This window comes from Rattus norvegicus, chromosome 6, assembly GCF_036323735.1.
Source record: "Rattus norvegicus strain BN/NHsdMcwi chromosome 6, GRCr8, whole genome shotgun sequence".
Classification (NCBI taxonomy): domain Eukaryota; kingdom Metazoa; phylum Chordata; class Mammalia; order Rodentia; family Muridae; genus Rattus; species Rattus norvegicus.
In genome coordinates, this window is record NC_086024.1 from 107,001,660 (window position 1) to 107,016,582 (window position 14,923).

Genomic DNA, 14,923 nt, shown 5'->3' on the forward strand with positions numbered 1-14,923 from the left:
TGAGTAATATATACAAATAACTTTATTGTTTTAAAGATATATACTGGCATATCTGTGAGTTAGGTGCACTGCCCAAGTCCAGCAGTGGAAAGATTACAAAAGATACTTAAGAAATATTCACATAGAAAGCATGGTAGGAGAATGTCCTTTGTAAAGAACAAGTGCATTCCGTACAAACGAGAGGGCTGTGATAGTGTTTCCAGGCTCTAGAGCCTCCCACGGGGCTGAGGTATACTGACTGACAAGGGGCTTGCCGGCTTCTTTCTTGTCCAACACTCACTGAAGTCTCATTCGCTTCTCAGGGGGACCTTTAGTGCTTACAGTCTGCTGAGCGCTCTTTGCGCTCTCCTTCTCCTCGGACTTTACAGTTTCTGGCAGGGGCTCTGCCTCTTTCTTTGCCTGGTCCACTAGATGTCAAAGCAGGTATTTTATCAAGACAAATGGAAGGTAGAAGAAAGACAAAAATTTAAACATTAATGGTTTACTCTTTCAAATTCATTTTTAATTGCTTATGAAGCTGAATATTTAGTTGTTTACTCAGGCAAACATATTTTAAAATTAATTTATAAACCTAAAAAAAAGTCAAGGAAATTAGTAATGCTAGGCAAACACATGTTTGTAGTAAAATGAAACATGTCTGAACAAGCCAGAAAAAATGTTGACGGCAACACCAGACAGCTGAGTACCTACACAGTGGGAAACCTGCCACCACGTCACTCTGCAGTCTTTGTTCTTCCGTCTCTCTACCCAAACCCTATCTCCAAACGCTAGTTTTACTACCACAAAACCACTTCCTGCTTGCAATTCCACAGAACCAAAAGTTAGGAGTGACGAACTATACTGAGGCAGCCTAAAAAGACAAAACAGTGGCAGCTCATCTCCATGCTGCTGCTGTTAGAACATTAAACAGGCTGCTTCACTGTAATTTCAGTTTAGTAAGAACAGCAGATGAACCATACCTGGGACAGGCTTCTCTCCAGACTTTTGCTAGAATTTGAAAAATAGGAAATGGGAAGAGAAGAGGGAAAACTCAAGTTAATAAAGTTTCTCTGGGCTTTAGTCTTAAATGGCATACTTACATAACTGTATTATAAATGACAATTACCATTCAAGCACCATAAAAGTAAGCTTCTCATTTCCTATTTCTTACCCTTCATTTCAGAAAGATATAAATCTAAAACCAGAAGTCAGCCATAAAAACACTGTTCATCTAAAAAACCGTTACCCCCTACACACTCACGCACACACCACACACACACACACACACACACACACACACACACACACACACGACAATTTAAAAGAGTAGTCACATAGAATCTAATGAGAAGGAATAACAGAGTCTCAAACCTTCTGATACTTATCTGCTTAGAGGATATGAACTTAAAAAAAAAAGGACAATGACCCCAGGGGTGGTTTAATCATGGCACGTGGGAGGCAGAGGCAGGTGGGCCTCTGTGACTTAAGATTAGCCTGGTCTACAAAGCAAGTTCCATGGATAAACCCTTTGATTTTAAGTATAGCAGGAATGGGAACTAAGAAAGAAAAATATTTTTCCCCTAAAGATTTATTTTTATCTGTATGGATATTTTGTCTCCATGTACGGCTGTGTACCAGGCCCATCCCTTGTGCCCATGGAAACCATAAGAAGTCAAACCCCTTGGAGTGAGAGGTACAGATGGCTGTGAGCTGGTAAGCGGTGCTCTACTCACTGAGCCGCTTCTCCAGTGCGGCTGGTTCAGCGGGTAAAGACCCCGCAGAAGACCTGAATTTGGTTCCAGACACCCACACTGGGCAGCTGACAGCCACCTGAACACCACCTCCAGTATCAGGAACCCTCTTTTGGCCCCTGAGAGCACTGCATTCGCATGCACAAACATATACACAGAAATACCATAAACAAATAATTAAAAAATAATTTAAAATGATCATAAGAGGTATAATATTAAAAATGAAATTTCAGGGGCCTGGGAGATAGATCAGCAGGTGAAGGAACCTGCCACCAAAGCCTGACCACCTACCTCCACCCACCCAAGTTTGCTTCCCAGAAACTAAAAGTTGAAATACACACACACACACACACACACACACACACACACACACACTTTTTAAAATGAAACTGCAGAAAAGCTGTGGGGACATGAGAAGTCAGGAGCATTGTCAAGTCCTCTACTACACAGCAGGACTCTTCAGTCTTGGATTTTTTGATAGACTTTCTTACTTTTCAATCCCAGTATTCACTAAATGTTCCAAAGCACCTCTTCCCTTGAGGCTCATAGCCAACTCCTTACTTTTAATAACGACACTCTGCATGCTAAGTTAAGACACACTAACAAAACATGACACTAATACACATCCACCATACTTTCCGACCTACCTTGGCAGATTCTGTGCACATCTGTCATTTCAGAAGAAAAGGTAATCTCTTTATCCTCATGTTCTACAGTCACATATTTTTAACTTTATTAAATATTTATGTGTACAGTGCTTTGTTGGCATGTATGTCTGTTACAACATGCATTCATGCTGCCCAACAAAACCGGCACAGGGCCTCAGATTCCCTGGAACTAGAGTTACAGATGGGTCTGAGCCACAGGGTAGGTGTTGGGATTGAACCCAGGGCCTCTGTAAGAGCAGCCAGTGGCTCTTAAGCACCAAGCCTACTCTTTCCCTACTGTCATGTGTCTCTAAATGTCTTCTGAACACAGGTGCTCCTCTTCTTACCTCTCCGCTTTAGAAAAGACCACACATTTCTCTGTCAATTATGAACTTGCACTCTAGCTACAAGTACTGTGAACATTTACATTTAACCCGACCAAACAGGACTTCTTATTCACTGTGCAGAGAAAGTTAACCATGGTAGGCCTGACACTGCCCTCCTCAGAAAGGCTCCTTGAAGTGTTGTGGTGATGAGGAGCTGTGATCCCAGATACTCAGAAGGCTGAGGAAGGAGGAGCACATGTTCAAAGCCTACTCATGCTACTTGAGCTTAAAGACCAGCTCAGGCAACTCAGTGAGACCCTGTCGCAAGAAAAAAAAAAAAAAAGATGGCCAATAAACCGGCTCAGAGCATAAAGTAAATGCACCTAGCACCACACTGGACCTGCTTTTGATCCCAAGGACCCACACGAGGGAGAACTTGTTGCCCTATAACCATAAATTACCCTCTAACATCCAAACGAACCTCTCCAGAGAACCACCCTACCAGTAAGTTACAATAAGTTAATGTTAATTTTTTAGGGAAAAAAGGGGGGGTTGTTGAAGATGCAGCTCCTCCAAGGCCATCAGTTTAACCCCCAACATTGAAAAAAGTTAAACACAAAATGAGGCCTAGTTCCATGGTTGGCCCTTGGCGGGAATATACAAACCTGAATTGTGGGGCTTCCCATCGTTCTGGACCTGCTAACACTGCTTCCCTGTCCCTATGCTGCACAAGTACAGTCTATGCCAAAGGTCTGCTTCCTTCAGACTGTGGGCCTTTGTTATGTGAGAGAGGCATAAATGTATGATGAACTAACAATGCTGTTCCGAGTTTCTAATAAATTTCCATTCATATATTGCTCTATTTTTACTGTTGAGGTAAAAATGCATACTCTACAGCCTGTATAAGGAAGGGGAAAGGACAAGAAAACCTGTACTGTCCACCTCAGACTCTGCAGACTCCTGTGTCTTTCCCATAGAATCTGACTATATACTCTTTTTTTTTTTTTTTTTAATGCTTAGGCGCATTTTGCCTGGATGGACATCTGTGTACTACATGCATACCTGGTGCTGACATGGGCCAAAAGAGGGCACTGGAGTTCCTGGGACCAGAGTTACAGACTCCTGTGAGCTGCCCTGTGGGTGCTGGGAATCCAACCTGGGTACTCGTGAGAACAGCCGGCGCTCCTAACCACTGAGTTGTCTCTCCAGCCCTGGGCTGTATGTTCTTACTGTATGTCATAGTAATAAACCTCTACTGAGTAAAACTACATACAAATTACCAACTATGAGGGTGGTAGACACCCACAACACAGTTGAATGTCATGAGCACGTCAAGACTTAAATATATCTAAAGTAGTTTGGAGGAACAAATATTTAATAGAAGAGGAAACATCTAGTATAACACTGGCTGTACTTAAAGGGCCTCGGTTTGATTGCCAGCACACATGTAGTGCTTACAACGGTCTGTTCCAAGACATCCAACGCCCTCTTCTGTCCTCCAAGGGCATCATGCATACATGTGGTACATGGATACATAAGCAGACAAAACCATACACATTAAATAATTCATTTTTAAAAGAACCTCCAGGCATATCTATAAAAAGAAACCTTATAATTAATATTTTAAAAATTGTCTTACCCTTTTGGTATAAGGTTTTTTCTTTATAATCGTATGTGCATGTTTTGTTTGCATGTATGTCTGTGCACCACATGCATGTTTGGTACCTGTAGAGGCCAGAAGAGGGCACTGAATGTTTGTGAGCTTCCTCGTGGGTGTCAGCAATCAATCCCAGGACCTGTTACAGCAACCAGCGCTCTTAACTGTTGAGCCATCTCTCTAGTCCTAAGATTTTGTTTTAAGATTTACTTTCATTTATGTTTATGTGTTCATGTTCAAGTGCCACACATGTGGGTACCCATGGAGGCCAGATGATAGCATCTGAACCCCTGGAACTAGAGTGGTAGGCAGTTATGAGCTGCCTGATATGGGTCCGGTATGTACTGTACACTTACATCACAACTCAACCTGAACGAGCTTTGTCTGCCACACTCAAGTCGCATATGCCTAGTGGCTAATGTACTGGACAGCACACGGCCAGATGCTCTTCTCTCAGGCTACACAGCAGAGACGTTACACTCACTGAATCAATGACCGACCGCATCTCAAACCGCCCAGAGCGGCCTCCAAGTGTGCAGCTCTAACTCACGTTTCCCCTTGCTCACCTTCAAGATCAGTTCATGACATTTCTCTAAGCTGGCTTTCTAATGCTATGTTCCAACCTGTGTCACATGCTCTCTTCACTACCACACCATTATAGTAACATTCCTCACTATTTTACAGTCAGACAGGGAAGAAGAGGCCTGTTCTCATGTCATTTTATGGTGTTTAAAAAAAAAAACAAAAAAACAAAAAAAAAAAAAACTCGATTAGCTTAAAACTACTTTAAAATCCTCAAATCCCTCTAACAACAATAACCCTGCCTATGAGAGTCCACATCTCTGTAAAGGGTTAGAATAACTGACACTAACCATGGCCACACATTCTCTCTCTCACCTGAGTCACTTCGAAAGCTTAGGTCGCAGAACAGCAGGTAGGTCTGTTGCTGCTAGACTACTCTGAATCACGAGGGGGCATTACAAACCTTTAACACGGTCACAAGAAACTTCGATTTCTACCTCTGCTTCCTCTCTTGACCATGCCACGCCCTGTACTGCTTTCTATTCCTTCTATTAAAGTCTTAACTCATTAACCATTTAAGACCCACAGCCCTTATGTATCAGGCTTGGAATGCAGCCGGCAGAGTAGAAAGCATGAGCCTCACAATCTAGGTTTGTTACAACCTGTTATGCTCTCAGCAACCTTATGGTTGAGAATATTAGCTAAATACAGGCTTCAGTGTTCACACAGATTCAATAAGGGGCATTGAACAACGCTGAATCCATTTCTTTTATTCATTGGCTCCACTAAGTCTTTAAATCTCATTCAGAAGTAAATGCTTAGCTAATAAGTAAAAACAGTATTTTTTAAACCACACCTAAAAGACTTTCCAATTAAAAATGTGTTAAAACGTCAAAAATCAAAATTCACAACACATCCTTATTACCTGAACAAATCTGGGTGGAAATTTCTGTCTGAGGTCTATGAGTAAAGCATCCACACGTTGTCTCTGGAAAATAGAGCTTGGTTCTTCTTTCCTTTTGGCTTTAGGTTTGACTTTATCTAGTAAACATAAAATCCAAATCAACATTCTGAACATACTCAACTATTATTTTTAATGCTATCGTTACTAGGGAAATTCTTCAATAAAACAGCAAATACATAAAAGAAGTTCCTAGCTCTCCTTTGCAAACATTTCCAAAGCTGGTAGTTCATCTCACTGTAGCACTGACAGACAGCTCTTAGACTAACATTCCTCATAATTACCTAGACAGTCCACATTATTGGCTTGAAATTACTTTTGAGTATTTTAAGTACAATTCAGTGGTCCTTTTCCACAGAATCTACTAAGGACACATAGAAAAAAACAGGTTTTGCAAACTAGTTACTATGCTCAGTTGCAAAGACAGTAATTAAACCAGGCAACAGAATCAGGAGTTCAAGGTCATCCTTGGCCATATAGCAAGATCAATTTAACCTGCACACAAAAGCTGTTTCAAGCAACTACAATTAGCAGGACTAGTGAGGCATTCTCTGTTAATCTTAGCACTTGGGAGGATGAGGACAGGAAAATTGTGGAATCAAGGCCAGCCTGAGCTCCATTGGAGAAATTTTCTAAAACATATTTATTTATTCACTCTCATTCTTTCCGAGAAAAATGCTAAATACTGTATCAAGGGGGAAAAGTTACATGACAAGATCATGAAGGCAAGAATGAATCCTACATAAAGGCCATCTTTCCCAAACTTCATTATTCTCAAAAAAGAAAACACACTGATATAGACACATTTCTGGAGACAGGTTTTTTGGTAAACATGGTAAAAGAACAGCCATAGATTACCAGCCATGGAACCTAAGCACCCAGTGTCAGGGCAGGTGGTAACATCGAAGAATCAGAAAGTGACCTAGGGCCAGTGAAAAGATACAGTGAACAGAGATACTGGCTATGCAAGCCTAGAGACCTGAGTCTAATCTCCAGAAGACACACTTAAGGTGGACAGAAGAACCAACCACAGAGTGGTCTTCTCTGAGGAACTATCCTCTGACATCTGACACCCACAACATGCTGTGGTACGCGCACGCACATGCACACACACGCTCGGGGTGGGTGGCGGGTGGCAGTGGGTTGGGGAGGAGAGACAGTCAGTAAGCAACCTCATCAACTAGGGATATAACTTAGGAATTCAGTGCTGACCTAGTAAAGTCTGGGGTTTAATCCTTAACACAACAGGAAGGCAGAAAGAAGAGAGGGAGGGAGGGGAGGGAGGGGAGGGAGGGGAGGGAGGGGAGGGAGGGAACAAGGCCTGGCCATCTGAAGAAAGGCCACCAAGGATAGTATCTCATCTCCCTGACTTTGAAGACTAGAGGGCTGAAGGGTTCCAAAATCCAAGACAACTCAAGAAATTAAAAAAAAAAAAAAAAGACCTTTGTTCATCACCAATGTTTTCTCCACTTTGCATTCTAAATAGTTTAAACCTTAAATTTCTTTATAAAGCATATGAACATGATAGCCCACAGACAAAAGAACAACTGTTCTGATGTTACTATTCCTGCAACTATGACAAGAACACAAGGGCAGCAATGCCATCATCGTCTGAAAAATAAAATCTACCTAGGTAAGTAACGTCACAAGCCCTCAAGCTTCATCCTCAGAACCAAACTGTTTTGGGAGGGCCTGGGCCCTCTGCTTACCTTGCTCTTCATGATCTTTAAAGTGCCACCAATACCCTTTGGAAGGATGATATCGACAGTATGACATAGCTTCATCAAAAGCTGACTGAATGCCATGCACTGCGGTAAGCTTGTAAAACAAAACAAAACCAACACTTTCTAAGTCTCTCACCAGGTCAGCTACAGTGTCTAATACATACAAAATATTACCTACGCAAAGATAATAATTTCCTATTTTCATAATCTAGATTACCATGTGACAGGAGTTGTAGTCACCCTTCATATCGCAAGGGATTAGCTCCATATTCGCATGCCTTATGTAAAATAATTAGCATTTCAGTGTAACCTATACATTGTAGATTTTTAAATATCTCTAGATTACTTATAAGGCGTAATATAAGTACTATATAGACAGCTGTTACAATGTATTATTTAGGGAATAATAAAATGGACAATAAAATAGTACTGTGTAGTTCTTTTTCTAAGTGTTTTATGCATGCTAATGTAGACCATAGGTAGCTCTTCAGGCAGACTCAATGTTAGCACTGCCTTGATCCATAGAAACAGTGCTCAAAACTCTCCAAGAGTCAGCATTTTATACCAGCTTACACAAAGCAGAAGTCTTTCTATTTGATTCTCAGAACAGGGAGATGTCTGCTTTAATGTTCAAAGAATGTGAAAAAAGCAAAGTATGCTGGCACACATCACATCAGCAATCTCAGCACTTGGAAGACAGAAGTAGGAGGATCAGGGGTTCTAGGCCTGCTTCAGACACATGCTGAGTCCAAGGCTACTATGTCAAGTGCAGAGGGAGAGAGAAGGCAGGCAGGCAAGTGGGTGAAGACACATACCACTCTGGAGTTTATAACTGATCCCAAGTCTGGCGCCTGATAGATGACTCCAGCGATGATATAGTAATCAGCCAGTGGAATAACTAAAGCAGCAAGAAAAAGTGCTTATGAACACATAGTTATATCCTATGCTGAACAGAAGGCATACGTGCTACAGATCCTCATAAGATGTAGACTCCTACAATGCCTCTGCGTGATTGTCTAGCTGTGTATCCTTACTGGGCATCCGTAATGAATCTGGCCATGAGCACAAAGGCTGCTGAGTCTAATGAACACGCCCCTAACAAGTATTAGACATGTATGTAATCTGCAGTACCTACAGAAACAGAGCTCAATGCAAATCAAAAACAAACGAAAAACGTAAGTCAGTTCCAGAATGGTATACCAAAATAAATCCCTCGTTTTAAAAAAAAGCCTACAGATCAGAAAGTAAATAAATTATGGTGGTTTTGTACAGTTTACCTTGAGCGGGGGACTGCCGCTGTTGCTTTCGAATGATGAAAAGAATGGGCTCTTGAGCATGTAAAAGGATGTATTCGATTCCAACCATCTGACTGAAAGAGACATACAGAGATCTCGAATGACTCCTAACTCTCTGTAGGACACTTCAATTACCAGATAAATTATACCAGTATTGTAAAAGGGTGGCTAAAATTGCTTCTGATCAATGTTAAAGGTTGGCTATTGAATAACACTACCTATTTTTCTATACAGGTGGTATACAGATTAAAAAGTGGCTTTTAAACAATATAAAAATTCATAAATTTAAATTTAGTTTCATTAAGATATTTAAAACTACAATAAGTTACCTTTAACGACTACATTTACCTCATCGTAAAAGCTATTTAAAATATAGGAACTAAGTCTTATAAAACCTATCTCATCCCCAATATTTATACAAGTTATTTCAGAAACTAGGGCAAATGGAACAAAACAAAATTTAGCATCCTATGTCTAAATTACCGTTTCATGTTTGGATAAAAAATTTTTTCATTTGTCAAAGAAGGGCTTACAATAAACCAGGCTATATTAAATAATATTAGATTTAAAATGAGAACAATCATAGTTACCAGATTGGAAACAGTCCTAATGATAAGCTCACTTATTGAGCAGCAGCTTCAGTCCTGCCTTAGACAGACATTATGAAGAAGTTACGAATAAATGTCAAATCTGCACAGTCCCAAACAAAACGTGTCTTATTATTTTAAAGTATGTTTATATATATATATTATATTTTATATACACACATACGTGTGTGTGTGTGTGTGCGCGCGTACACGCGCACATGTGTGTATAAGGTCAGAGGACATCTTTTGTTCTTTATTTTTGAGACTGCCATTTAATTAAAACACTTCTCCCTTTCCTTTCCTTTCTAAGCTCCCACCTACGCCTCCCCACTCTTCTTCAAATTCACAACCTCCTTTTTTATCAATTGTTATTACATAAATATATGTATACATATTATATACTTATGTGTATATATACTATATACTTACATGTGATATACATTATAAACTTATATATATTGTATATAAATAAAAATAGATATTATATGTAATATCCTGAATATAACCTGTTAAGTCCATGTAATGTTACTTGGATGTGTGTTTTCAGGGCTGACTGTTTGGCACTAGACAACCAATTGGTATATTCTTTGCTGGGAGGATCTCTCTCCCACTCCCAGCTTTACTCAGCTGCCTATAAGTCCTTGTGTTGGCTGAGGTCATATGCATCCCCTCTAAGCCCGAGAGTATACCTTTCAAGAGCTCATCCTTGTCTCCCATCATCGGATCATCAAGCATGTACACAGGTGGTTTTACCCAACAAGTTATCTTCCCGGCCTAAAACTTTGTTTTCCTTCCAAAGGTTCTACAGTGAGTGTTACCAATCACCATGGACAGGCCAAAATGCATGGTAGTTGGTATTCGTTGCAAAATCTCTAAAACGACTTACTTCAAGTGCTCTAATGTCAGCCTCTGCATTTTAACCACTTCATTATTACACGTCCTGTCATAAAAAGGATTGCTTCTTTCTGAAAAGTAATCCAGGACACTACCACTGTTCAAAATGGGGATCCAAGAACTGTCAACCCAAGAGATTCCCAGCAGATTATCTGTAAGAAAAAAAAAATGAATTAGAAAAGGTAAATAATCTAATTTAACAAATACCTATTATGTGCTATGAATTAAAGAATGACTTATTCTGCCCTATGTACTCTGACAGTCTAACAGAAATCAGATATGAAAAAGAAACATACTAAGTAGTAAAGTTAGGGATAAATTAATTATAGAAACACAAAAGGAGAAACAAAACACTTTAAGGGGGAAATGGAAATTATTTTTCATGGGACAAGAGGTGGATTTTGCACCGTGTTAAAGAAGAAAGGCTCACATAAAAAAAAGAAGTATAAACTACTTCCCAGGGAGATACCCAGGGGGCCCCACCCAAAGGATTGTGGGAAGAGTGTAGGAAGGGGGCCAGTGAGTGGGATGTAAAATGAGTAAGTAAAATAGTTAAAATAAATTGAAAAACAAACAAACAAACAAACTACTATTTCCTAGCACAGAAAACTTAAATACAGAGGTATGAAAAAGGCTAGGTGATGGTGGTGCACACCTTAGTCCCAGCACTGGGAAACGGAGGCAGGTAGATCTGAGTTCCAGGCCAGCCTGGTCTACAGAGCAAGTTCCAGGACCGCCAGGGATACAGAAAGGCTGTCTCAAATAAAACCCAAAACTTAAAATCCTAGAAATCCTGACTTCCTAAATGTTGAGAACTGATTCAGAAACTTTCAAACACAGCCACAACCACTAGTTTAAGGATCCTTCCACTGGTGGGCAGGGAATATTGGGGAGCCTTCTATTACAGATGAGAGGATAGTGCTGTAAAAGTTAAGGGGCAGATGCTAAAATCCACTTATTACAGCCATAATGTTTCAGATTCAGAGTAGAATTAAACCTCAAATTTTAGAGACATTTAAATCCAGGAACAGTGATGACATGTGATCCTGTTTTAAAAGACAAGGTAAATTAGTTTCCTATAGAGTTTTATGATACACTTGCTATGATGGTGCTTCATATCAGTGCCCACTAAACACCACTCTGGTTAGACAATGATATAATATGTATATAGTACTGGATGAAAAGTCTCAGCTCTTCTGTACAGCTACTTTAGGCATTTCTGAAGAAGTCAGATCTAAGTCAGGTGACAAGCAATTCCGTGAAGAATAAATCAAATGAGAGAAAGTTGTTACATGTAAAAAAATTTTTTTTAAAAATCATGCTTTGTGTTTTAAAATATAGGAAACAAATGAAGTATATCAACAAAATCAATCAATACCAACTATTTATATGTATTATATGTATACATATATCCATAAATATACATGGATCCAGTCACAGTATCCAGGTCCAGTAACCAGGAAAGAATGTTTTTAGAAAAAGACATCTTTTCTAATGAAAAGCAACACAGGGAAAAACCACAACCACGATTTAAATTTCCTAATCTTACTAACAATTTTATTTACTGTAAAATGTGTTTTTCTTTTAGCTGCTTTGGGAAACTGACTTTTTCCTTAACAATGTTTTATCTCTCATCACCAGGCATAATCATTCATATCTGTATCTATTAACTAACTGTTGGAAGGTAGGTAAGATCCATAATTATATAAGCAATACTGTTATGGCAAATGCTTGGCACACTGTAACCCAGTAACCGTTACAGCAGTAGTGGTGGTCTGTTCTGTTCTCATAGTAAATTTAACATATTTTTATTAATAATTCTCATACCATAAACAGAAACACAGGTAATGTGTTCCCATTAAATTGTGAGTTTTTATTCGTCAAGAATGAGCATAATAGTCACTATATGTCAAGGCAAATATGACTTACTCTATTATTCACAGATCTTAATCAATTTAAACAGCCTCCTGAATTCAAGGACATTTGTCTACAAAAAACTGAAGTGAAAAGTCTGAAAAAAATATTTGCCACACTTTGAGGTAAGTTGTGATCACTTCATAAATAGAAAACACCAAAAATCAAGGAGATTTAACCGTCTTACTAATGCAGCTCTTCCCAGATACCTCCAATTTCCGTCCATTCCAGAAAAGTCCTTGTTTTGTTTTTTGTTTTTCTTTTAAATTCTACCCTTGTCTTTTACACTATTCTCAGCAGCCGAAACGATCTAATACATAAATACATAAATTTAAAAAGTCAGAACATGCCATCCCTGTCGATCAAAACTCTGCAGTGGCTCTCTTGTCTTAGTCAAAGGAAATGAACCGTACCCTAACCTACAACAGTTGTCTAATTTATCTTCCCAGCTCTCACTTCCACAGCTCCTCCCTCCAGTTCTGGCTGTGCCAGTTCCTTTGCCATTCCTCTAAACACCAGGCACATCACAATTATGCTAACAAATCTAAGTAATAAGCAATACATTATATACGTGTACGAAATTGTCAAGAGGAAAAATAAAATCTACAAACAAAAACCAAACATACTACCCGACTAAAAAGCAATTTAAGAGGTTGCGACTCCATTTATTTATTCTGACTCAACGAAAATACCTCTGCCCCTCAGTCTGCCGAAGGTAACCACTGAATGAATGATAAGTGAAAGATATTATAGGCTAAAAATTAAAACTTATTAATATGAAGACTTAGGGACTTCTGTCCGGGGGACCCATAGAGTGGGATCAGACCTTATTTTATTCCACTTCTCTCTTCCGAAAAGCCATCCATTTGCCCCGATATAACGCCCAACATTGCGAGAGAAAAACCCAAACTGTTTCTAATTTTTTCCGCTTCTGCCCTTTTAAAGACTAGTCATAACACGGGAAAGCGAGACAACTTTTCGTTAAATTAGAGGTTTAGGCTGTCCAGGAGCCACTCGGAAGAACTTGAGAGACCTCACAAAAGAGTGTGACCCTGACTTCGGCGAGCTATGAGCCCCAAGTAGACCACAATCTGGTAGGGGAAGCATAACATTAATTACCTCGGATATCCACCGCCGCCATAATTCCAAAAGCGCTCTAAGAACCTACTTCCGGCGCACAGTAAAGGTAATGAGTACTGCGACGGAAGCTGCGGCTGACTGCGGTACGGTTAGCGAGGAGGTCAAAAGTATTCACGTGGAGGGGGGGGAAGTTCGCGGTGGGAGGCGTAGTGAGGCGTAAAGTGGGCGGAGCCCGGGCGAGGTTTTGTTGTAGGACACCTGCCGGAAGGAAAAAGGCGTGGCACAGGGTGTCGGCCGGGAAGAGAGGGGATTGGGACCCAATGGAGGATGAAACCGGGAGGGGCGGGACCAGTAGACTTGTGGAGTGAGAAGATAAGGAAGGGCTGTCTCCCTTGGATGCCAAGCTGCTACTGGCTGAGGTTGGAGGTACAGAGCCAGAACAAAACAAACAAACAAAATAAGCGAAAGCGTCAGGGCCGAACAGTGGGGAAAGTAATTTTATGTACAAGTAAGAGGTTAAACAGTGCTAGCTCATGCTCATTACTGACATTCTAAAATTCTCTAAACCAAGGCTCTTACTTAATCCCATATCTTGGAGGGAGAGCCAAGTGCGTAACAAATTTGGGGCCAGCCTGGACTACATAGAGAGACAGTATTTTAAAGAAAATAAAGAACACCTCGTGAGTGTAAGAACGAGCTGTTAGATTTACCTCTGTTTTTTCACCTTGTCTCAAGCAGAGAAATTCAAGAGACTTTGGCTTTCCAGTACTGTCTAAACACCTGAGGGCAGGGAGCAATTCTGTGAGGTGGGGAAGCCATAGAAAACCATAATGGAACTTTCTGTCTCTAGTGTGACTTTATAAAATGAGGGAGACGTCTACAAACAAGATACAGAAACTGCAAGGAGAGCCCCAAAACCTGAAGGAAGAGGCCTATATTCACAAAACTAAGGACTACCAAGAGGAGCATTTAACCATAACTCAAAGCAGGAGAACCATTAATTTAACTTGGACTTTTTGACTCCTATACCAAAGAATTCCACATTTTTAAATCTCTGCACACACACACACACACACACACACACACACACACACACACACACGTTGGTTTTCAAGACAAAATTTCTCTGTGTAATGGCCCTAGCTGTCCTGAAACTTGCTTTGTTGGCCAAGCTACCAGGCTGACCTTGAACTCTACCTACCTCCCTGCACCTCCCAAGTGTTGGGATTAAAGGCATGGGCCACCACACCCAGAGAAAGCATATTTCTTGTTCACTTTTGAACTAGGATTTTGAAGTTTTGAACTAGGATTTTATACCTGAAGTGGCATGGATAAAATAAATGTTCACAAAGAAGTGTGGGTGTGCTGGACTGCTTTTCTGTTTGCTTGTTGGCTTGTTTATTTGTTGTTTGTTTGCTTTTATGCAGACAGTTTCAGCAGAAAACAGCAAGCTTTCTGCTTTGTTTCACTGATCTTGTCCACTGATCCTTACGTCTTTAGAAGATTAGGAAAGGCTGTGACAATACACAGTAAGTATGATAAACCAGACTGGGGAAGTTCACTGGATGTTGCAGGCTGCCAACGGC

General features: G+C 40.2%; 1 protein-coding gene across 1 annotated transcript; it reads right to left on the bottom strand.

Annotated features, from left to right (window-relative positions):
• Positions 1 to 4: 4 nt before the first annotated feature.
• Positions 5 to 13,471, bottom strand: Med6 (mediator complex subunit 6). The gene is made up of 8 exons (NM_001106742.1): positions 13,377 to 13,471; positions 10,336 to 10,495; positions 8,845 to 8,936; positions 8,383 to 8,465; positions 7,553 to 7,661; positions 5,808 to 5,923; positions 960 to 987; positions 5 to 407 (listed from the first exon to the last, which is right to left on the bottom strand). Exons 1-8 carry the CDS (start codon positions 13,396 to 13,398, stop codon positions 277 to 279), a joined length of 741 nt encoding a protein of 246 aa, NP_001100212.1. The 5' UTR covers positions 13,399 to 13,471; the 3' UTR covers positions 5 to 276.
• Between the last annotated feature and the right edge of the window lie 1,452 nt (positions 13,472 to 14,923).